This window comes from Malurus melanocephalus, unplaced genomic scaffold (assembly GCF_030028575.1).
Source record: "Malurus melanocephalus ecotype Western Australia unplaced genomic scaffold, MMel_1.1 scaffold_117, whole genome shotgun sequence".
NCBI classification, from domain to species: Eukaryota; Metazoa; Chordata; class Aves; order Passeriformes; family Maluridae; genus Malurus; species Malurus melanocephalus.
In genome coordinates, this window is record NW_026623349.1 from 1,765,822 (window position 1) to 1,791,718 (window position 25,897).

Here is a 25,897-nt window from a genome sequence, read left to right on the forward strand (position 1 = left end):
ATACCGAGTGGAAAGCACAGGGGTGGAGTCTGGCATGGAAGAGATCCCAGTTAAAGTTGCAGTCCGAATCAGACCTCTGCTTTCCAAAGAAATACTTCATAACCACCAAGTGTGTGTCAGATTAGTCCCAAATGCTAAACAAGTTATCATTGGAAAGGACCATGTCTTCACTTTTGATTTCGTATTTGGCAAAAATTCAACCCAAGAAGAAGTTTACGCTGTTTGCATTAAGCCTCTTCTGGTGTCTCTGACTGAAGGATACAATGCTACAGTTTTTGCATATGGACAGACTGGTTCTGGGAAGACTTACACGATTGGTGGTGACCACATTGGTAGGTTGTAGAAACGTTTTTGGGTTTGGGTTTTTTTTTAATTGGTAAAGAGTATTTGTGCAAGTTAAATATTTATTACATAGCAGATGCTGCTGCATTATTTTAAAGACTAAGAAAAAATCCTGTAGTAAAAGAAAAAGCTTCCAAAGTTTATGTGATAATTAAAGTTCTAAAAACTTCTTCATAAATTAAACTATGCCAAAAATATCTAAGAAAAAAGAATTTATTAAGTGCTCTTTCACATTCCACATTTCAACATGCAATTTGAAATTGTTTTCTGAAATATAGAAGCTTTGAAGGTTCTTGCTATGTTTATCTTACCTTGAAAATGCCTGCATTAGGCACCTAATTGTTTGCTTGCTGCCTCTGTGTTAAGTTTCTTTGTTTGGATTTTTTTGAAGGAAATTTCTGTGACATTAAAGAAATTTATTATTTAATTCTTCCAAATGGATATAAATAGATTATTGTAAGCCTCTTGTTAAGGTCTTCCTTTTATTTAGAATCATAGGATCACAGAATCATTTAGGTTGTAAGAGACCCCTAAAACCATAAATTCCAACTGTTAACCCAGCATTTCCAGGTCCACAATTAAGCCTGTTCCAATGCTTGAGCACCCTCTCAGTGAAGAAATTCTTCCTAATATCCAATCTAAACCTCCCCTGGTGCAACTTGAGGTAATTTCCTCTTGTCCTGTCATGCTTTTGCCTGGGAGAGGAGACCATCCCTTACCTGGCTGCATCCTTCTGTAGGGTGCCTGCAGAGGGCGATAAGGTTTTTCCTGAGTCCACTTTTCTCCAGACTAAACAACCCCAGCTCACTTTGCTGCTCTTCACAGGATCTGTGTTCCAGATTCTTCCCCAGCTCCATTGCCCTTCTCTGGACACACTCCAGCATCTCAATGTCTTTCTTACAGAGATGGGCCCAGAACTGACCTCAGGATTTGTGGTGCAGCCTCACCGGTGCAGAATACAGGGGGACAATCCCTGCCCTGGTCCTGCTGGCCACACTGTTGCTGATAAAAGGGCAAGATGCCATTGACCTTGGCCACCTGGGCGCACACTGGCTCACGTTCAGCTGCTGCTGACCAGCACCCCCAGGGCCTTTCTGGCTGAGCAGCTTTCCAGCAACTCTGACCTCACCCAGCCTGTTGTGCTTGAGGAGACTGTTGTGACTCAAGGGCAGGACAAAGTAGAATTTATAATTCTCAAATCCTTGAGATGTCATTGCCAACCATAATGAGTAGAGATAAAGAAGAAATCAGTACTCTGAGGAGTATGATTTTAAAACAGACTTCATATTTTTATAACATTAATGACTGTGAGAACTTAAATTTGAATCCTAGTACTGGATGCAAACAAAAATTCTGACACAGAAAAAAAATTACAAAAATTATTGTGAGCAATGAGCTCTTCAGATTCCTTAGTATTTTGCATATCAAATATCACAGACTTGTTTCAATTTTCAGTTTTTATAATTTATGTGACAGAACGACTGCAAGTCTCTGTGACATTTGTGCTTATATTTTAGCATCAGTTGCAGTGGATGAAAGGGGCATAATCCCACGGGCTATTCAGGAATTATTCCAGCATATTTCTGAACACTGTAACATCAACTTCCATGTGAAGGTATCATATATAGAGGTTTACAAGGAAGAACTTCGAGATTTGTTGGATTTGGAGACCTCTGTGAAAGAACTACATATCCGAGAAGATGAGAAGGGAAATACAGGTAGGATTTCAGCTGTAAAATTTGTATTTTGGGTCTCAGTTTGTGTCCAAATTATTCTTGGTTTCTCTGAAAGTGCTTATTGTGAAAGTTTCAGAATATAAACTCAATTAAACTGATTTGAAGTAGTTTGGGGTTTAGATGCCTGTGAGCAATATAGATGTTCTATTACATGGATGGAAATGGCAACAAATGATAAAGTGAAAATTACTGTTTCTGCAAATTCTGTCTAGAAACAAAATAGTGTGTAATTATTCACTTGAATAAATATTTCAATATTAAATCATTCAAAATTACAATCATTTCATCAATTATAGTGTAAATATCTTCTCTCCTTTTACAATTAAATGAGTGGAAGAGACCACTTCATTAAGATGAGGGGAAGTAGATGTTTTTCGAGGCTTCGAGATTAACCCTTGCCCTCTAAGTATCCTGTTCACCCCATGAAAATACTAGAATAATCCACATAAGAGATATTTTATTCTGAAAGTATGTAATCTGTTTTAGGTTTAGTTTTTTTTTTCTTCTTTATATTCTAATTGTTGTGTTTTCTTTAGTAATACTATGCTAGAGTATTGTATTGAGCTGTCATGGGGTTTTTGGCTGTGGCTAGGAGAAGGCGCTAGTTTAGCACAAATCTTGCCGCTAATATAATTGTTTCAAAAGGATCCCATAATTTAATTTAAATTATTTATCATCTTCAGTACTGTTAAAGCCAGCTTCTTTAAATTGTGCTAGGACATTTTCCATCTTTCATTAAAAGAAAAATACRACAAAAAAATAGAGTTAGTGGGTGTACTTGGTAGAAGTGCACTTACACTTTATTCGATTACTAACAGATACCTGTCCCAAAGGCCCAACTATCTGCACTGTTCAAAATAAAAATTCTATTCTTAGTACAGGCTGGGAATAATTTTTCAGAAAAGCTTTTCTGTTTTTACTCTTTTTTTAAAACTGGCAAAGTATCTTTTGACCTGACTTTGCTCATACTTTTTCTAGCTAGCACTGGACTGTAAATTGCATAAAGTAATGTGCAATGTGTAAATGAGTTGTGTCTTCTGTCTAAGATATTGTTTCAAATGTTATGACACAATACACCCATACATTAAATATCTGTGTTATACCTCATGCTTTTCACATATTGTATGTTCTAATTCTATAGCTATACGCTATGACTCATAATAATGCAAGCTTGTATGTTTCTCTAACGTGTTTATAGTTATTGCTGTAAATTTTTTCTGAAGTGTTTAGARTTAATTAAGTTATTCTTACTTTCACCTGTTTTGGTGTTTGAAGTGATTGTCGGTGCTAAGGAATTTCAAGTAGAATGTGCAGATGAAGTGATAAGCCTGCTGGAAAGTGGCAATGCAGCTCGTCACACAGGCACAACACAGATGAATGAGCATTCTAGTCGCTCTCATGCCATTTTTACCATCAGTATTTGTCAGAAGCAGTCTGCAGAGTATCAGAAAAATACTGATGCTACACAGGATTCAATTGCTTCGAAGTTTCATTTTGTGGATTTGGCAGGATCAGAGAGGGTAGCAAAGACTGGAAATACTGGTGAACGCTTCAAAGAATCAATTCAGATCAATAGTGGTCTCTTGGCCCTGGGAAATGTCATCAGTGCCCTTGGAGATCCGAAAAGGAAAAGTGCACATATTCCATACAGGGATGCTAAAATCACTCGTATTCTGAAAGATTCCCTTGGAGGAAATGCCAAGACTGTTATGATAACGTGTATAAGTCCATCCTCACTGGACTTTGATGAATCTTTAAATTCCCTCAAATATGCCAACAGAGCCAAAAATATTAGAAATAAACCAGTTGTAAACTACAACCCTGAAATGGACCGCATTGGTGAAATGGAACTTGAAATCAGATTGCTTCGGGAGGCTTTGCAGAACCAGCATGTCAGTGATCAGCATTTACATGACTTAAATCAAGACAAAGCTCGTATCAGTTCACTTGAGGAGCAACTCACCCGCCTTCAGGTTCAATATTTCAGTTACAGAAATTGTGTAGATGAGGCCTTCCCCTTTCTGGTTGATTTGAATGATGATGTTAGTTTAAGAAAAAGTCAGCGGGACAGGTTGCAGAGCTGGATCACTATGGTACAGAAAGTAAGGAAGGAAGCTCCCACCACCCAGGAAACTGACACAGGGACTGAGACCATCCCTGAGCCTCACCACATCACAATTCTTCAGCTGAAGAGGGAACTGAAGAAATGCCAGGTATTTAATTATAAACTATTTATTGAGATGAGGAAAAAGGAAAAAGCAATCTGCAAAATTCGAATTTCATTTTGAAAGATAGATAAAGATCCATCTGGAATGGATATTGCAGTAAGGAATCCTGGTTTTGTCTCATACCATATGTCGAAGTGTTAACAGAGAAAAGTGAAGTAATGTTGTATTTTCTCTAGTCAGTTTCAAGATGATTCTTGAAGCTGAGTTGTTTTGTCTGTTAGATTTTTAGTTTTAACAGTGCTGGTGTGCTAGGTCTGGTTGGGATGGAATTAGTTTTCTGTATAGTATCTCTGAGGATGCTGTGTTTAGATTTATGGCCAATACAATGGTAATAATACAGTAATGTTTCTGCTCTTGCTGAACGGTGTTTTGCACAGCAACAAGCCTTCTCATTTTCTTCCTCTGCNCAGTAAATAAATTGGGGAGTACATGAATACTTGGAGACACAAAGCAAACACACATCAAAGCAAATGTGGGAGCTCAGCCTGTGGCTCAAAGCCTTCTAGATAATAACAGATTTTATTACAATGTGCTAGATTAAATTTGCAGTTCTTAATCCCTGTTTAGTTAAATTGCTGAGTGACTGTTGCAGGCCATGAAGCTGCATATTTGCTTTGGGTGCTGACTTGTTTATGTCCTTGAATATTCAAATGCTTGATATCTTTCTATCTGTAAAATAGACTCCAAGAATCAGTACAATAGGCTCCAAGAATCACTAATTACTATTTTCAGATTTTGCTGATTTGTTTGCTGTTTACCACTTTGTTTCCTTTGCCTGGGAGACTAAAACCACTGGTCATCAGCCTAATCTGGTACTTGGATCTTACACTGTTCCCAGTACTCCAAGAACCACCTCACAGATAAAACCAGCAACTATACTTTCACCCTCTTCTTCTCTGAGAGACATTTTGTGGTGAGAGGGGAAAAAATGGCACCTATCCCTTCCTCTCCTCCAGGATAGTTTTTTATAGCCATTTATGTAATGGCTTCTGAATTCCTTCAGTATCCTTATGTAAACAGACTGTTCATATTGATGTATTGTGATCCTGACTTTGATTATTGTTCGTAAGGTTAAACAGCTATTGGGGTTGCCACACAGGAACATGCTCTGAGGTAGTTGATCCCTGGGGCATCAGTATATATGGGAGGTATAGGACCATTGCTGTCTCTGACAGCTTGTGATTTCATGTCAGAACAGGCTCATTAAYCCATCAAATAATAAAACATAATTTGAAGGAGTGACAGTCAAACACAGTGACTTCGATAGTTATGCTGGATCTGGCCCATGGCTATAAAGTCAGTGTCCAGAGCCCTTCAAAATGCTAGAGATTCTGGTCTAAAAGCCCACAAACAGGCTTGTGGTGGTCTGAGATCAGGAAGGTCACTTGGTCTGAGGTCACACAGACACTACACCYGAGACCGAGCCCTCAAATGTAATAGTTGATCTTGTAGTAAAGAAGAACCAGTGTAAGCAGAGGTCAAATTAGTAAAACAAGAAGYAGCTTCTGCTCAGAGGAGGAAAGAGGGAGAATCAGAACAGGCAGCTTGCTCCACAGCAGGATAGGAAAGGAGAGAGACAGGTATTGCAGTAGGTGGAAGCAACCCAGTCCCTATCCATGACCTAGCCTGAAAAGATGAGCTAATTGCTGCCTGGTTACTCCAGAACCGGAATAGTGGGGCTAACAGTCTGGAGCTAGAAGGTAGGGAAACACATCAGCTGAGATCCTTTGCTAGGTATTGTGGAATTGACAGAGGGGCTGGAAGAGGGTCTGCCACCTCCAGGCTCCAGCAGTAACTCCTGTTGAGCATGAAGACAAAGTTACTCTTAAGAAGGTATTGTCACCCAGTGAGGCCATGTGGACTACCACAGAGGAATGTATCTAATGTTTGAGTGAATTAGAGGTGGTGGAGGTGGTCTGCAATAACATGGACAATAATCAGGCCACGAAAGATCTGAACAATATACAGTGCCCGTGATCTGTGTGGCATAAGTCTGTACAAAACACAAAGACWTAATATAACAGCAACCTAGCAAGGCTGAATTGGGCTGACTCTGTGGCACCAACTTTGTACAGACCAGTCTGCTAGCCCTGGTGATTTACTGAAAAGCTCTATTCCGTCTCCTTGCTATGGGCCTGCATCTCAGCTGTGGGAAGATTGTTACACAAGGTCTAGCTACTCAAAAGAAAATGTCAGTAATCTCTTTGCCTCCTTGCTTGGGCAGGTCAGCATAATGGCTAACATGAGTAGGAATTTCTCTCCTTAAGGGAAAGGGAGCCATGGGCACATACTACTCTCCAGTTCTATGTCCATGACTGTGAAAAGGATATGAGAAGTGGGGCAGTGCACCTGTTTTGGTCCTGAAACTCTKTGTGTACATGAATAGGGACAAAAAGCAGTGGTTAAAAAGGGTGTCCCAGGAAATTACTGTTAGAGTTGCTGTCAAGCAATTCCTGAGATGCAGTAATCTCTTTATGATACTGATTCAATGGACTTAAGTCCCTGTGGTTTGARCCCCATGCTTCTACCACGTGTTGCATTCTGCCCTGATCACAGAGAACTCTCTCTGTGAACAAAACAGAAGAATTGTGAGGTTTGATTATTCCCTGAAATGGGATTAAAACCAAACCAAGTTGTATGTTGAAACCAAAAAATTGATACATKTTATGTAACAGTGAAAGAGGTGACTTTCATTGTAAGTAAGAGATAGAAAGAAATAGAAAAAGAGGTGGGTGGGGCWGGAAGAGTGACAGAGACAGATTGGGTAGAAACATTACCCCTCCATGTATCTTAATAACATCTCCTTAATCCTTTCCATCTGTTCTTCTTGGGGRTGAGGGTCTCCTGCCAAAAGCATAGAATACAATGGATTAATATRTGTTTGGGCCAGATGGGAATGCCCAGATACCTCCCCTGAGAGTGGGCAAGTTTGACACTGTCCCTTGGTAGACTTTGGATTATTTGGCAACACAAGCWGTCCTCTGGTGCAGGGTCTGGGAACCCTTCAGGGGGGTCTTTGACAGACCACAACACCTCCTCAGCTGCCCCTCAAGTGAATGTYCCATGGATGTGGCTTTCACGGGGTGGGGGGCCCCTCAGTGGAGGATGGGCCTTCACTGCCTCTGACCAGAGGTTTTTGCCTGCACCCAAAGCTGTTCTCCTCCCTCCTTTGATTGGGGGAGGAGGAGGGAATAGTCTGTGCAAGCTTAGCAATCAGTAAATCTGGAGCTATGGCCTCCACCCAGAAGCTGCTGGTCTTGGCCCTTTGTGAAGGCTCTCCCAGCCTTTTCCATTACTTCTCAGACCTGAGATACTTTGAACAATAGTGTGTCACTTTTTCTTCACTTGAATGGCCTTAGTTTAACTCACAGTTCAGAGTTTCAGTCAGGAGGCCCATTCAGTGAGGGCTTCAGTGGTGCAGCTTCATTATACAGTTTTGCCATAATGGGTAAAAATCTTTATGACAATGTTTAAGCCATGAATGATAACATTTCAATCTGTGACACCATGGTAAGTCTGTGCTGGTCTGTTGTAGGATCATACAAGAGTCCTTGTAGCATAGCCTGGGCTCCTGTCCTGAGTGATCACTGTAAYCAGACAAAACCCACATCATGGACTAAATTAATTCAGTGGACATTTTATGAGTGTTTTRCAGGAATGGCTGGTCCAGAATAGTCTCAGAGATTGCAGGTCCCTGTTAAGGCAGGCATCATTTGTGGGCTGTGAATAATGCACAGTCTCCAGTTGTGGTATAACCAGAAACATTCATTAGAAATGCGTACAGTTTTTATAATATTTTCACCATCACGTTAAAATAGCATGCCTCTAAACAGCCAATAGAAAAAATAATTTGAGCATCAGACCATTTATTTCAGAACAAATGTTTGTTACAACTTATTGTGGACTAAGGCGGTTCATATCTGTTACATTTAGAAACTTCTTCCTGTCTTAGCTAAATAACCTTCTTTTATTCAACCAGTCAGKYTTTTTTYCTTATTTTACTAAGACTCGTTTGTYTGCTCGCCTCACTTCTAAYGGAATGACATCTGTGCATAAGTCAAAGGATGAGAAGGCAAGGATGGTTAATAAGGTTGCATTGGATAATGTGGGGTTTGAATGTGGCATAAAAGGTGTGGAATATGGAGTGGAGATTAYACTGTGTCTGACTGGGATGGAGTTAATTGTCTTTTTAAATGCTTGCAGGGTGCCATGTTTTACATTTCTAACTAGTACAATGCTGGTAAAACATCAGTGTTTTATGTCTCACTGGGATTGTTTGCCCAGCATCAAGGGACTGAGTCTCTTTCTCTGTGACACCAGTGGATAGATGGGGGCGTGCCCCCAGGGGCAGGGTGAGTACAACCAGGCAGACAGCCCAAGTCAACCAAAGAGATATTTCAAATCATATGACATGCCCAGAGATTGAAAGAGGGGGAGGAGGATTTAATTACATTAGCTTTCTTTTTCCTCAGGAGCTGGTGGGCATCAGTCTACCCTTTGGAGGCAGTGAGCGATTGGTTTTGCCTCAATTAACTACCTTTGCATTACTTGTGTTGTTTTCTCTGTTCTTCCACTTCACTTTCACTTAGTGAGCAATTTCTTTCTTGACCGTCAAGTTTTCTTGCTTTTACTCTTCCTTGAGGTTAGGAGCTTGAAAGTGAGGGAGTGGCTATGTGTGCTTAGCTGCCTATTCAGGGAAACATACAACAGTTTTCCTATGAACTTGGAAATTGTTTTGGATCCTGCAAATATATTATTCTGTCAGAAGCATTACAGATATAATTACAATACATATATTTTCACAGATATCAGTGAATATACAGATAACACAGGGACTAAGTTTTGCAACTTATGTCCAGTATTATCTAATACTATGTATGTAATATTCTACTCTGCCTAATATTAGGAAGTTACAGGTGTCTTATCTATTATCTCTTAGTAGTTTCCTAAACTGTATTTCTTCACAAAATCTCCTGKTTTTCCTTTTCCATTGCCATGCCTCTAGCTAACTGAGTTTCTAAACTATTTGCAGASCTCTTTGTTTAATCACTTTGCTAACATTTGCTTTTGTGTTAAATTTCAACTTCTGCTTTTTGGTAATATCGTACTTCTTTACAGTTTTCCAAATTAGGTGAGAATTTCAAAACAAGATCTCTAAGTCTTAGCATGCAGATATCCTATGAGAATCCTGTCATATTGGTAGCTCTGATAATAGCCTAGACAATGACCTATGGGGTGAAGAGCTCTCAGCCTTCTCAAACATGGTAAAGCCTCCTAACAGACCTGGCACATGATCAAATAAATAATTTTTTAAGAAAATATCCCTATATACATTTAGGAAGTATGTATACTGAATGTGCTGAGTTAAAATRTTGACTGTGAATAACAAACAAAACAAAAAAGCAGATTATTCTACATTGAACAGACTCTCAAATCAAAATTAATTTTATGACAAAACAACTGTACACTAGTTGGAAACAGAGTGAAGTTCTGATGTCAGATGAATAGCTCATAAAAACTAATTTGAATTTGCCACATAGTAGAAGGATGCTAGAACTTTGTAGCATCAATTCATTTTTAGTTTACAACTGACCTGGTTAGCCTACAGATTGTTATCAGGCAATTGAATAAAACAAATTTTGTCTTTTCTTTGTTCTCAATCAATCTAAATCATAGGGGTTTTTTTTTTCTTCCTTCTTGATTTTCTTCTGTGGCTTATTTTAAACCTCTRTTTCCCAGGTTCAAAACAGTGGAAGAGCTGAGCTTAAATTTACACTTCCCCAAGTGGGTATGCCATCCACAGCTGGGAAGATATGGTTAGAGAAAGGCTAAAATAAATGAGACACTACAGACTCTAGAGCAGGGTTTACGTGTGGACAGATTTAATAACTAGTATTGGACCTATTCTTGTTTGTAYATACATATTTCTTTGCTACCAGCTGTTATTACCTGGATGATGTTGTCTTATGTGATCTTAAAATACTGGCATAATGTCAATCATAGCTGACACCCAAACTCATATGTCAAACTTTATATGTCCACTAGCAGAGCTCCAGGAGAAAAAAACAGGAAGAACAGAARTGAAAAGATTTGTGGGTTGATGTCGTGTTTCAATACTTTGTATTTAGCTTYCGCAGGCTTTCTGGAAGGGTAACAACATTTGGAAGTCTTCTTCRATCAGTTTGTTCATGAGAATATCTGAAGATATGTTTTCTTTAAGCTGTTATCTGTGTTGCAGATTGAGGACATCTGGTCTTGTTGTTTTCTTCAACAAGAGAAGTGTATTAATCACAAAATGCTGAGATCTTATGGCTACATGTAAAAGCATAGTAAAKAGAATAATTGAATTTATATATACTTCAATAAGGTAGCTTTGGTTGTGAGTCGATTATTCCATTTGGAAGAATGAAACTTGTCAGAACAAAACCAATAGATGAAACAGAATTGAAGAAATAACTGCTAGAAACTATAGATAACCACTTAGACTGGAAACTACAGATAAACACTTAATTTGTGATACATACCCCAAGACTTTGCTGTTCTGATCACATCTTATAGCAACAAATGAGGTTTTGTTTTATTTTGATTAATTTTCCAGTTATAGAAATAATAATGTCCCTTTCCCCCAGCTGAACTTTTCTTTTATTATCTAGCAGGTACTAATTATGGATGAAGAACTATTTAGCCAGAAGAATCATGAAATGCAGATACTGCAGAATCAGATAAAGGCATTACTACAAGAAAAGGAAGAACAGCTGGAATTTTTAAAAGAGGCTCAAGAAACACAAAGATTACAGGTATTTTTCCACTGGTACAAATGCGTCCATCCTACTGCTGTGTGAGTACATTAAACAGGCCCCTCYGAATTTTTTTTACTTGACTGCTGGTCAATACTAGAGACACCTTGTTTGAATTAGAGCTATATCACTGAATGAATTGGGTTCATCTAGTGGATGCATCACAATAATGTGATTCCTGGAGACTGTATATGAGCCTAGCTGTGCCACAAGCATCCTRTATGACTTCAAGTGAATCATTCTTGCTCTCCACGCTCTCTGAAGCATTACACATAACCCTCTCCGCAGATTTGTATCAGGAGTCCTTAGTTTCAGGACTTCTAATTCATAGATTAGAATTTGAAAGCATTTGAAAGATACTTTAGAATCTGAAAAAGGCTATAAAGGTCCTATAGAACACTTTAATTGAAAAGTTATATAAAAACTTACTTTGTTACACCTTTATTAAGGCTTACAGTATTAGCCCCTTTTGACTTTTTAAGACAGAATTCCATCCTAACTTTCTGATCTTTTACCATTAGAGAAAACTGGGTGACACAGTGGAAATTGACATACTGACAAAGGCTGCTTGCCTCTTTCCTTCTGTACATCTTGGATTGCTAATGAAATTATGATGGCTAGKATGTGCATGATATTTCAAGGTTTAGAAAACTGCAAATAGAACAGATAACATTCCCTGGTGTTCTCCTAGTGTATATAACATTCTATAATGTGGATTATAGATAAATTATTATATGACTTTTTAGAAGAGAAAAGCATAAACATGGATAGCTAGCGCTCCTCTCCTTATTATACTTTTCCTCCTTTTTCCTCTTCTTTGCTGATGACTTGGAGAAAGTCAGTGCATGTAAGTAAATGTAAGTAAACTAGTCATGATCTTTTTCTTTCCTCTGTCACTTTTTGTCTTTTCTGTCACCTCTGGCTAGACTTTTCTTTTAGCCTGTATACCATAGTGTCAGCTTCTACTGTGACTATGCTTATATAAATTCTRGAGGATACAAAGTAGCAGTCATAGTGTAGGTAGAAGGTTATCTCAGTATCAGAGAAAGGAGCAAAACTTGAGTTTTCAGGGACCATTTTGGCATTTATTTCATTAAACTGTCACCTATATTTAAAAATATACAATGTAGGTACAATAATGAAAAGCAAATGCTTCTGTCAAATGTTTTACATATATTCACAAATATATGTAGTTTAATGATGCATGCTAGAATTAGAACTTTAATTGTAATAGGTATGAGTTATGAGGTAATATATATTTATACACATGTATTTATGCAAAGGGTGTTACACTGTGGAGTTCTATGTACAATTGTATCGGGGCAAATAGCTTTAAGGTGGATCAGCTGGCTGTTACTGCTTCCAAAATTATAACAAATATGATGTTCATACATATATTCTACTTCCTATTACTTAGGAATAAGATGTATTMTATGCCAACACAACATCAATTTGTAAGGCATTGCATATTTGTGTTTGGAAGGAGCTTTTAATCTAAGACAACAACATAAAGAATGAATAAAATTTAATTACTTAAAGTMGGAGAATGCAGAATGTATCACAGTTGAAGCTGTTCGTCAACTTCTCTGTTGTTGCTAGGTCAGATTTTAACCATACTTCAAAAAGAATCACAAGCAATAGAGTATATAATCTTGGTCTTATGGATGAATTTGTTTACGTAGCATAAGTACTTTTGAACAATGTATGGAGAACACATGTTGCGGGAGAAACAGATAAGGTCTTCAAATTAGCATTATCAACAACGCTGAGACTGTGTGGAAGAAAAAGCAGCAAATTATTCTGGGATCCTGTACATGTTTCTGTTTATTAATACAATAGTATTTAAAGTGGAACTGCTCAAAGAGAAAGCCAGTATTACATGTTTAATTAATAAGACTCGGACCACAGGTTGAATTTGAAAATGCTTGACCCTCATTTTATTTCTCCATAAGCACACATATAAAGTGACCATAGGCTCCTAATTATGTCATCTACTTGTCACTAGATGGCTGGATAGGCTAATGTAACTAAACTGGGTGTGCTGGTTTGAAAGTAAACCAGTGGGAAAAATGAACCCAACTCAATTAYCATGAGAGAGATTTCAGGTCAGAGTTACAATTTAATAGAAAAATTACAATAAATGCAATGCTACACATTAAAACTGGCTTAGACCCACAAAGTCAGACTAGAGCCTAGCACCCTGTGGATGAGGGTAGTGGTCACAGTCCTATCAAATGGTGTTGAAATGATGGTTGCAGCCGAAAGTGGGAGTTCTGTGGAAGTGCTAGTCCTCCTCTGGATCTGTCCAGGCATGGGGAATCCCTCAATTATATAKGGTCAGAATCAGGTGGGAATGCTAAGTATCTCCCCTAGGGCATGCAGTTTGTGAGTGGCAATGAAATAATCCCGTGAGTCATAGAATATTTTTGGGAATCCTTGGTGGTCTAAGTACTTACTGCTGCCCATTATGATGGTACCCCTGAGCCTTTGTGGCTTATTAGCAGAGATGACCCCCTCAAGATGGGTAGGACTCTGCAGATGCTTCCCCAGAGGAAGCAGTCCTTTGAGAAAAGGTCCTTACCACTGCAGGGACCTTTGTGAAAAAAAAAGAAATGCTACCCTCCTCTCAGGGTTTGCCCCTTCTCCCTAATTTAACACCCAGCTTGTAGCCTGAGGTGTCAGGTGTGCACTGGGAACCTACTGCAAACAGCCCATCATTAACAGTTTGTCAGGAATGGCATAGAGGGCAGTGGAGTACACAATCTGGTTACATCCCACATTGGCATTCTCCTTCTGTAACCCAGGATACTGAGATGGTGGGTAGGTCTTTCTGGACAAAAATATGTCTAAAATTTACTGGATTGTGGGTTGCAGGGGAGAGAGACTAATGATATGTCACAGAATTCTCAGTTTTTTTTATAGAATTTGTCTGTGCCCTGCAGGATAATTTAGGGTCAGTGGGTGATTTACAAGATTCATGATCTTTGTGAGGAATTAGGAGTGATGAATATGATACRGAGCTCAGTTTTGCTTTGGTTTTTTTTCCCATGAGACTGAAAAAATGGTGGAACAGCAAATGCTCATTGATCAGCTAAAACTGAAATTAGAGAAGTTTACAGATGTGAAAGCTTTGGATTTCYCAAGTGCTTATGAAGATCGGCCTGCTGTTGTGGCATTTGCTAGGAGACCCTACAGTGTCCCACTCACAAAAAAACTGCTACACCCTCTTTGCCTACCTTCAGGGACAGAGAACCAAAAGGTAAGGTCTACCCTTAACTGTAGGAAAACTGTTAAGTTTTCCTCCTTGTACTTCATAATGATTATAGGCCAAGGATTAGACATAACATGATAACATATGGTGTCTTTCTCAGATGCTGCATAACTTCCCAYTGAAGACTCTGAAAAATTAGTCTTGCAACACTTGCTATACCACAATTATCCAAAATATTTAGGCTTAAAATTTCCACCTACAAGTGCTAAGACTCTCATGTTTTCACCCCCCAGGTGGTTTCCTGGAGGTTTTGAATGTTCAAGTATGAAACATTACAAAAAAAAAATTATTGTTCTTACCAATATATTGAGTGTGTGGGATRATGAATTGCTAACAGAGGGCTAGTGCTCTCTTTCACACTTGGAACAAGTCCTCTAAGTTCTTGCAAACCCTTTTGTTACAAAGGTATTTAGGGTTGTTATAGAAAACCTTTGTAATTTTGCTTCCAAGCTCAAGGTGGTGAAATGTTTTTTAAAAAATGAGTAAAGAATTCCTGAATTGTTGCAGTAKTCTTACTCATCACTATTTTTGCGTGCGTTTTGACAGAGGTATACAAGCCCCACTGTCTTCTCCCTGGCCCAGATAATGGCAGAATTCCGTGTTCGCAGACAGGTGATACTGAGCAAGATAGAAGATCAGGATAAAGTCCTTCACTGCCACCTCTCTGATCAGAGTGATGAAGAGGAAAATAATACAGGCAATGAAGAGAAAACCTCATATAAGTAATTTTTTCTTTTTCTTTTTCTTTTTCTTTTTCTTTTTCTTTTTCTTTTTCTTTTTCTTTTTCTTTTTCTTTTTCTTTTTCTTTTTCTTTTTCTTTTTNACCTCTCTGATCAGAGTGATGAAGAGGAAAATAATACAGGCAATGAAGAGAAAACCTCATATAAGTAATTTTTTCTTTTTCTTTTTCTTTTTCTTGACTTTTGTTACAGTCAAATGTATAGCAAAGGTAGTATTACTGCTTAATCTTTCCATAAAATGAGACCATCTGTAATGATACTTAGGGTAAACCTGTGGGACCAACTGGCCATATTGCAAAATAAGTTTAATAAATGTAGGTTTAGCAAAGATTGCATAGTCCTTGTTTGGGGGTCAGAATCTATCTTGAAGACTGGGAGGTTGGGGGGATGGTATGTGTGAGGGTGGTGTGGATGAGTAAGAAGTTTTAAATGCTTTTGTGAGTTTGAGATTCCTCTCTGTTAAGATCATATACTTTGCATGATGCTTAAAGAAAAGAAAAAACCCTGTGTATTTGCAGTGTAGCATGTTTATAATTCTTCCATAGGTATTCCATAAACCAAACATGGACACAAAACCACACTTCTCTGTGCTTTCTTCCTGATGTAAGTGCCATGAAATGTCATGTAGACAAGTCTGGTTTATCCAATCAATCTGCACTACAGACTGACACAGTCACAGGTATAATGGAAGTCATAGGAGCAAATCTTACTACAGTATCAGAACATGTAATAATATCTTTTGCACATGTAATTATTTCTCCCAGCAAAATAAGTGTATTTGTTGCAAGTATTTTTTTAATTATAATTCAATTTCTGTTCTTCTTTCTCTTTCTGAAGCTGATATTAGTAATCTCAAAGTAATACTTGCTAGTAAGAAAGCAGTTCACTTATCAAAAAGCTAGTTTGATAAAAATCTTTAGTACTGCCTCAATGAAAGAAAATGGATTTTATTATCTTATAAGAAATATTGACGTAGTTTCTGGAATATTTTTCCTCTGATTTAGAGCCTTGAAATGCAAGTACATACCCTCCTTTATTTTCTTGTTTAGGCACATGGCAGGGAAAAAGACTCTGTGCTCTGTTTTCTCCTTTTGCCTCTTTTACTTCATATGGAAGAACTTCGCATAGTCAATATTGCACAGAACTACCTTTTGAATAGAGCATGTTTTCCAGATTTTATAACTCTCTTTTGCTTTGGTTTTTTTTCAAGGTGAAGAGGTTAACAGCCTCCAGAAAATCCATATTATTAACATGCAGAAGTTAAAGAATTCAGAATTGAAACTTGCTGAGGCTGAGCATAAAATAAGAGAACTTGCACTTAATATCAAAAGGAAAGAGGAACTTATTAAGGAGTTAGTACGAACAGGTAACTGACTATTAGAAATGAAGATATTCAGAAACAAAAGAAAAGGCATAGAAAACCTGAAGTCCTTTATGTCTTAGTTTTTACAAAACTATCTTAGACAAGAATACTTACAACAAYCTAAAAATTCGTACCTTTTGCTAATTACTTGCTATGATTGCACTGAAAGCTGTAMATTTTTATTATAGCCTACTTTACTGTGATATGCAGATAATTTGTTAAATATTTTTTGTGCTTTGTTGATTAYTGGTTGTATCTAACAGTATAATTTTTAATGTATGCTTAGTGCTACTGATCTCTCTGTGGACATGTATTTGTCAYATAGTGTCTGGGATAGGAGAGAAGACACATCACTGTATATTCTATATTCTATGACAGTAGAGAAACAGGAGTCAGAAGTGGATGATGAAAGTGTCCCGGTCAGTCTATATCCCTTACACATCTGTCCTGATACAGGAACTAGCCTTATGATCACAGTAAGGATCTCTTTCCTCAGCCCCTTCAATCTCACTCTTCTGCTTTGCTTACCCTCTTTTGAGGTTGTCTGAGAAAGATTCTGTGCCACTCCAGATTGCCTGAACAGKGCAAGTCACAGAGCAGAAACACAATCCAAGGTTATTTACTAATTATTAAGCTGAAAGTTGAATAACAAATAAATGGTATATCCTTTTGGAAAAAAAAAAACAAAACCCAAACCCAAATAAAATCATGAAATACTGGAGAGCAATTTTGCCAAAATCTATAGTAGGCAGAAGAATTTAGCTATGATACTCAGRTGGCTTTATTTGGTGGCATGAGGTGACTCATGAAAAATTCAGACTTAAGACTCTTTAGAAGGGAATTGCATGTTCCTTTAGTGTTGTATCAGAAAAAATGTATCAGAAATTAGTGACTTCGCCAGAACAAAATAAGTAGTGTTTCAACTCCAAAAGTGAGTATTATGTTTCAACTGCTTGTCATGTTGTTTTTAAACTATTTGTATATGCTGTCTTTAAGGTAAGGATGCTCAGTCTGTAAGCAGGCAGTATTCTTTGAAGATAACTAAACTGGAGCAAGAAATTGAGCAGGCCAAAAGAGAACTGGCTGAAACACAAAAGCAGCTTCAGGAGCTGGACAGTAAAGAGCTGAGAGAGACTGAGAAAGTCATGTTACAAAAAGAGTGCCAGAAGAAGATGGAGGCAGCTAAGTTGAAAGTACAGGTATATCTGATCTGATCATTAAGATCTACAAATCTCTGTCTTACTGTCATATCTGAACCTTAACACTCTGCATGTAAAATTCTTATCAGCTTCACACACTGGAAGCTGGTTGAAGTAGCTAATGAGAAACTTAATACTGTTATACTCAAAATGCTAGTTAACATCCGCATGGTTAGATACATAAAATATCTTCTTGGTAATATAAGAAGCTAAGAAAGTGGGAGATATGAGTTGTCTATGCATCATTATATATAGTCCAATAGAAAAACCTGTCCAAGGGAGGATATTACAAATTTACTATCTGCCATAAATAAAAAGGATGTTTTATTAAAATAGTACATAAATTCTATCTCTAAGGAAATCCCTGTGATGCTTTGCAAGATCAGGCCCAACACAGGCATATTGGTTTGACACTGACCTTCTGTTTTTAAGTTCGGATACATCTAACTTAATATTCTGTGTCGGACTAGATTAGGTGCTCTGTGCCTCTCTATCCTAGAATTGCAGGTCAGAAAACTGCCTTGGAGAAAGAGGTAGTTGGGTTATTGACTTGAGCTCAGGACCAGCATTCTGACACCATTGTGCCCTTGCAAATATTCCAKAGCTGTGGTTTCTGCTAGATTTTAGTACTTTCACTGTATTGCCAAGCACGAACTGTATGTTTCATATTGTTTAATTCTGCTTGTGCTAACTTTATCAGATAGCTCAGAAACTACAGCAACAACAAGTGACAGTATGAAGTTAGTAAGTCTTGCTCACCCTAAGAATTCAGTGAAATAAAGAATGAAATGGAGTCATACTTTAGTTACAAGTTTTCCTGCTCTTAAGCTGAAATTTGACATGAACATTCAGACTTTACAGAAAAAGCAGCAAGACACCAAGAATTTGGCTTTGTTATCTAACCAAAGTGAGAGAGAAGCAAGAGAACTTGAGCAAAAAGTGGCTCAGATGAAGCATCAGCAATCCCAGATACAGAAGAGACTGTGTGAGGAAAGTGAAAAAAAGAAGCAACTGGAAGCAGAGCTTCAACAGGACCAGCAACAAATTAAAGTAGGGTTCTTCCTGTTTTCTTTTGACAGAGAATGAGATTAATCCGTTTTGCCCCTCTTCCCCAATAAATCATACTGCCAGCTTTCCCTGATTTTCAATAATGACTTAATGACTTTTTTGATAAATGCACCAAAGAAATTGTCTGTAATTAATCTGTAGTTTGCTTTTTTCTTTTATTTAAATTTTTATTACCTTATGTCTAGTTCTCAATTGCAATTTTATAAATAAATTTAGGGTCAGTATTTCAGACTATATCTTGTGGGGACTCTCACATGAAATGCATTTGACTGACTGATGTAGGAAGAATGGTGCTTTTTGTTTGTTCATAGGAACTTCAACTTAAGATGGAGCAACAACAGAAGATCCTTAAACTTAAGGATAAAGAAATTGCTGCATTTAAAAGGAAGAAAAACAACTCAGCGGGAACTCCACAGAAACTACAGGTTTCCAAATCTATTCTAAACCTTTATGAGCCCTGAAATAAAAAAAATCTTTTTAATCCCTTGTAATCTATTTTTGTAAACTGGAAGAGGAGTACTCTGTCATAGTTTTGTCTTTTTCTTTTGYTGTTGCAAAAATTGGAAGTACAATCTAGCAGCTCTTGCACTCTTTTTGAATCAGAGAAAGGAGGGTTTTTTTTTTGTTTTGTTTTGTTTTTCTATAATTTGTCAAAAATGCTGATTCAAAGACCTGAGAATTCAGCAAGTTTGTTGTCTGGTGGGTTGGAGGGTGACCTTGATGTGTTGTGTTGTAAATTCCATGGGTTGTTTGGTTATTTTGTTTTGTTTTCCATCCTGATATCAATTACAGTGGTCTCTGCTTTTGTTTATTGATAAAAGTGTTAGAAAAGTATGTATCCTATGTAGCAGTGCCCCAACATTATTTCACACGTGGACACTGGAACATGAATTACCCTAAGTCTTCAAAGGTGAAAAGAAATTTTAGCAATTAAATAAAGGAAACTTTTTTAGCCTTAACAGGAGTATATCCACTGATAAACAATGGCTTCAGAATAAATTTATAATGGACCCTGCTAGCAGGATCAGAGCTGTCATTATTGTCTTTTATTCTTTCAGTATCGTTATTTCTTGTCACTGTTTTTCCACAAAGAGCTGTTTTGGGGCAATTATAATGCAACGAGGTGAATTCTTGCAGYACCTTCTAAACCTAGTTGCTCTGCTTGGGTAGATGACATCTATTTATATAACTAGTCTTAGAATTATATTCTTTAGAAAACATAGCATTTGATATTAGTTTGTTTATATGAGATGTAGCAATGTAATATTGCTGAGGCCCTTTTTAAGTCAGTCCACTTTCTGTGTTATTTTCAATAAGGTTTATGTTGAAAAAATTGATATTGACATTAGAAATATTAATATATCCCACAGTTGTATCAGTAATTCTGAAGAAAGGTAAAACACAATCATAAAATTCTGACTCAAAATGTCCTGGTTAATACTTTCTGGATTTCTTCTGAAACTTTAGAAATTCGAAGAGCAGAAGAAGTGGCTGGATGAAGAAATGGAAAGAATTCTTCAACAACACCAACAGTTAGCAGAACTAGAAGAAGATTTAAAGAAGAGAGAAGCCATTGTAGCAAAAAAAGAAGCATTATTGCAAGAGAAAAGCCACCTGGAAATCAAGAAATTGAGATCTAGTCAGGTGATTTAGGCAAAAAAATAAAACTCACCACAGTTGTAAGGCTGACTGAAAGACTGGTGGTAGGGGAAGACAGATAAGATAGCAGAGGAGGCTCAAGTGACCCTCCTGTGTCTCTGCCACTGTGATATAGATAGTGTGTAGCTTTGACTAATCAACATTTAAAATGTAATTAACAGAGACAAAAATTTTTATTCATTTTTTCCCCCAAAATTGCAATAGTAAAACAAACCAAGCAAACCAAACCAAATCTGAACTGTGGAGTTCTGTTACTGCAGACCATTAAATTATATTACATYTATGACACATTTATGAATATGACTCAATACTTTTGCAATCTAGAGAACATAAAAGGGGAGTATCTTGCAATATTTCTTTTTCACCAGAAAAAATCTATACAAATTATCATTGTTACTTATAATGATACTAGCCCTTTAAATTTTTATTATGTAGAAAACTGCACATTGCGCATATTTGTTTTGCTTTTTGAGTAAATAGTATATTTTATGGTAGCTGTCCACTCAAAGTAAAYGGGTCCCATTGCAAGAAACAAGCAATATTTTAACCTCAGAATGTGACAGTATCACCTACTTTTTTCTTACTGGAAAGGAGTATCTCCTTTTTATATCKATGGTTGCTGTGGTTTTTTTTAGGCTTTAAACAAAGATAGTATGAAATTGTCTACCCGTTTAAGTATGCTGGATCAGGAGCTGTGTGATAAAAATATGCAGCTTCAGGGCAGCACCCCTGAAGATAAGTCAGACATTTTGGAAAAAATTCAGATTCTCCAAATGGAAAGGGATCAGCTGCTCAGAAGGAGAAATAGTATGGCTGAGAAACTGAAAGATGATAAAGTGTTGTCGGCTGAAGTAAGTAAGCACCTCTGAGATAAATACAGGTTTTAGGTATTGTTCGATAATGGAGCATTCCAATGAGAACCTAAAATGCCTCCAAATATCAGATATGAGCTAGAAATAAGGAGCAGAGTTTGGGTACTTTTGTAAATAGCAATATTAGAATGCTGCTATGATAGCACCAAATATTTACTATTAAAAAAGTTCCAGTTCAGAGGAACTTAAGTTAGGTAGTGCCTTGCCAAACTCTATTGGTCTAAGAGTCATATAATGAGAAATAAGGGAACTCGAAGTTCATCAGTTTATCATAGGCAGATTTTTAAATGTCAGGATACGGAACAAGCAATGTATTCACATAATTATAATGTTTTTTCATAGAATCTTGATGTAAAGCAAGCTTCACTTGGAGCATTCCATATTTTTATGAGAAAACAAGTTGTATTAATAGATGGCCCATTAGCCGGAGCTGATCGGTATTATTCATTATGTTGAAGATACAATAAGTTCATATAAAATGCAGATTACTTTTAGGTCTTGAGAAGCAATATAAGATTATGGCTGAGGTGATAATGTTCCAGAAAGAGCCTTATTTGCCTCACTCAGCAAAATATGCAGTGCTTCAGRCCAAGCATTTCTGCCACTTCCCTATACAAGTTACGGTCACCAAACTCCTTACTGACCTAATTTGTTCATTAATCCAACAGAAAACTAGTACAATCCAAAAAAAAAAAAAAAAAAGCAAGCAGATGTTAAACTGTGATGAGGATGAGGGAAGGATAAAAAAAGAAACATGACTTTTAGTTTTGTGATGAACCATTTGATTAACATCTGTATTGTGGTAGGAATGCTATGGCAAGAAAAGACAAATATTCTAGATTTGCACTCTATTTCTTATTTTCCCTACTCCATTGTCTGTTACAACTAGTTCATCTTACCATTAAGCTCAGTTTTGCACTTAAAAATGAAGTTAAAGATTCCTTGAAAGATTAATTTGGATTTGGTGTAGTTTTTTTTTATTTTTGAAAGATCTCACTCATGTGTTTCTCTGCAGGAAGAGCATGTTCTTTTCCAGCTAGAAGAAGGCATTGATGCCCTGGTAGCTGCAATTGATTTCAAGAATGAAAGTATTCATAATCGCCAGCACTTACTTCGGTCATCCTCTCAGAGTCTTTCACAGACCGAGCATAATGTGATAGGGAAATTAGTTTCCCTGTCTGCTGCTGAGCTCAGAGCTATCATCATCAATTATTTCAACAAGGTTTGTTTTGATTAATGAATATTATTTTATCACRTTTTCTATTTATACTCTAGATAATGTGATGGTGGCAAGAAGTAAAAATAAATTTTAAAAGCTTTTGGTAAAAATCGCTTCAGGTTACATAGATTTGCTATTAAATTTTAATTTTTATGTTAACCTAAAACAGGATACTTGTGGATTAATTTTGAATGTTTTGTTTTGGGGTCATTACCTTGAAAAATGCTGCAAATCTGGAAATTACCTTGCCCCTTTCCAGTGCTCCATGTTGATAACTTTTGGAGACACAGTTTAAACAGTGATGATGTATTCAAATTCTTTCTGATTGAAAGCTTTCAGAAAGCTTCATAAAGCTCAGGCTAGACTCCTATATTCCTTTTCCTAAATCCAGTATCAATTAATTTTGCATACACTGCCTGCAGTGTGGGCAGCTGCATGCATGGTTTGTCTTTGTGACCTTGGGTGAGCCTTTGGTAACCTTGTAAGCAAGTTGTGGGAGGCAAGTTGGAAGTTTTTCAAAATCTGGCAAGGACTGTTCTTTCAGTTTAAATTTCACACAGGACTTTGAAAAAATCCACTAGTCTGTGTGATCAAAATGTATGCAGTTCAGTTCTAAAGTGTCAGCTTGTAGAAGTGGCAAGTCTGTCTCCAGTATAAGCGTAATGAATTATAGAGATCATTGCTTCTGTATGTTTTAATCTATTAGGCTGCAGAGTAAAAGGTTTTCTTAAAATGGTTTGATAAATCCAAATAAGTGTGTTTCTTTCTTAGATTGTTGGCTTACGTGAGTCTGAACGAAAATTACAAGTGCAGATTGAAGAGCAGGAAATGAAGTCCATACAGCAGAAAAACACCCTGCATGAATTAGAATCTGCACTCGAACACATCAAGTTACAGTGTGACAGGCAACTGACTCACCAGCGTCAAGAACATGAGAAAAAAATACAGTTTATATTGAATAATTTCAAAGGTATTTTCTTCTTGAGTGGGGATTATACATCATGTATTGTCTTTGGTCATTAACAGAGAAATACTGTATTTCAACAGAAAAAAAAATAAGGTTCAGGGATATATTTTGGCTGCCACTAATTTGATGTTATGTATGATGTCAAGGAACATACAGACATATGGTGTCTGTATGAATGGAAAATTGAATAGTTTTTAAAGAAGTATCAGAATTGTTGTATTTTCATACTGAATTTATTGATACTGGAAAATTGAAACATACCAGTGCTGCTGATCTTGATCTTCTAAATACTATTAAAACTAACAAGAGGGATTGGCACAGCCTTTTTGATCCTGTTTCGTATTAATTAAAATGCGCACATTGCAAGCAAAGTGTCACTGAATAGTCTGTATATCTGAGCATCTTGATTTTTGACACAGAGATATTTGGTTCTTAAACAACAACAAGAAGAAACTTAATTAAGAAACTTAAACCGGGTTTATTTTTCCTAGAACAAGACAGCCAAGGTGTTGCAGAAACCCTGAAAGGGTATGAAATTAAAATCCAGCAACTGGAAAAAGATTTATTTTTCTATAAGAAAACCAGCAGAGAGCTGAAGAAGAAATTGAAGGGCCTCCTTGGAGAGTCACCTGAGCAATTATTGTCATCCACTAAATGTAAGCACAGTATCCTTTAATGTTTATGCAGTAGTCAGTAGACTATTTGAAGAGTGGTGAACACACAGAACTATGTTGGATAGCTGTAAACACAATATTTTTATTATGTTAATTAACTGAGTCAATTCTTCTTCAGAAATATATTTTACTTCTACCCCAGTTTCAAGTAAGAGACAACATTTGTTTTTAGCTGTAGCAGTGGTGTGCCAATGTTTTAAATTCTTGGTCTGTTTCCTCTGGATTTTAGTATAATTTCGGCATCTAGAACCTGAAAATGTTATGGTTAAGGCAAAGGAATTCTGCTATCTGAAAGCATCTGAACGGTATTAGAACTAACAGCTTTGTTACATGCCATGAATTTGATTTCTGAAAAGTTCCTGGGAGATTGTAAAAAATGCCACACTTTCAATTTGTAACTTATTTTAGCTACTTACTAAAGCTGAAAGAGAGCATTTACACACTTGAAGGGGGAAAAAACATGCTTTCTATTATGGCTCTATGCTTTGACATAAAAAACCTCAACCAATTGAACAAACAAAAAACAACAACTGTTAATATGTAAGTTTTTAATTGTTCCATGTCCTTTTTGCCAGAATCCAAACATACAACAGAGCTATTCACATGGAGGAGAAAAGCAGGTTCAGTTTCATCGCTGTTTCTGTTGTCTCATRCCTCTCGATGCCACCACGATACCTCACATGCACAATCCAGCCTTCTTGGCCTTGTGTTTCTTTTTAAGGCTCAGCAAGACTGGTTGTTCCTCCCAACGGATGCTTCTGTTTTTTTCCAGTCAGTGCCATGCCTTTCTACAGAGAAATGCCGATCACATAYCTCTACTCCCAGAATGAATTATGGCTCTGCCCTTTCCCTCTAGCCAGGATAATTAACCAACATATTCATTATTATAAAGTACACTGTCAAACTGTGAACATGACTGTTCTAGAGACTGGATTATAAATTAGCATAGGAAAGGTTATTCTGTGTCTAATACACACAGAAGCATGTAGATTAGGACATGTATCCATGTGGGGAACACTTATCATTGGCAAATTGTAGCAGTGAGAAAAAGGGATCCCTGTGAATTTCCAACTTTTTCAAATGAATATATTTGCAAGTTTTATAAGAAATAGTCTATATTTAGTTATTTTATTCTTTTTAATACATTATGAAATGTTGCTATACAATGTAACAAAACCACTTCATATTTTGTTACTGAGATTTAGAAATACACTGTTTGTGTATTACAGTAAAATATGTAGAATGTCCTGTGTGTGTTGTACTAGTATAATTGCTGTTTTTCAATATATTAATAATTTCATATTTGTTATGGTTCAGTTGTTTTAAGACTGCTTACTAAGATACGTGACAAGTAGAATGATCAGCTGTGTCTTAACAGATAACTCTTCTCAGATAAGAGTAATGGCAAGTGCCTCTGATGTTTTTGTAGATGTGAACTTTTTGACTAGAAAAGGCAAAATATGCGGTGCTGGTAATTTTTTACCATGTTAATGCTGCAAGTTACTGATGCTGTAAAACTGTGTTGACTACCTATATCAGACACTCAAAAGAGTTGTAACTTTTTCCTATTTATCACCTGATAAATTTCATTTTAGATAACAACATTGGTGGTCCAAAGTTATCCAGTCAAAAGTAAGCAGAAGTTGCTTTTGAAGAATTCAAGTGAAAACAGCTGTTAACATACTATCTACAAGTAAAAGTTAGAGCTCCCAATCTGTCACTCTGCTCAGTGTACCTTAAGCAATGAATAAAAATAGTAATA

General features: G+C 36.9%; 1 protein-coding gene across 1 annotated transcript; it reads left to right on the top strand.

The window, feature by feature from the left end:
• KIF27 (kinesin family member 27) lies at positions 1-25,897 on the top strand. The gene is given in 17 exon segments (XM_057370028.1): positions 1-332; positions 1,860-2,060; positions 3,354-4,291; positions 10,960-11,103; positions 14,156-14,362; positions 14,921-15,096; positions 15,660-15,793; positions 16,325-16,480; positions 17,474-17,676; positions 18,529-18,726; positions 19,056-19,169; positions 20,212-20,388; positions 21,039-21,254; positions 22,291-22,497; positions 23,266-23,464; positions 23,953-24,117; positions 25,731-25,897. Coding segments are annotated over 17 exon segments (3,804 nt in total). The 5' UTR covers positions 1-34; the 3' UTR covers positions 25,802-25,897.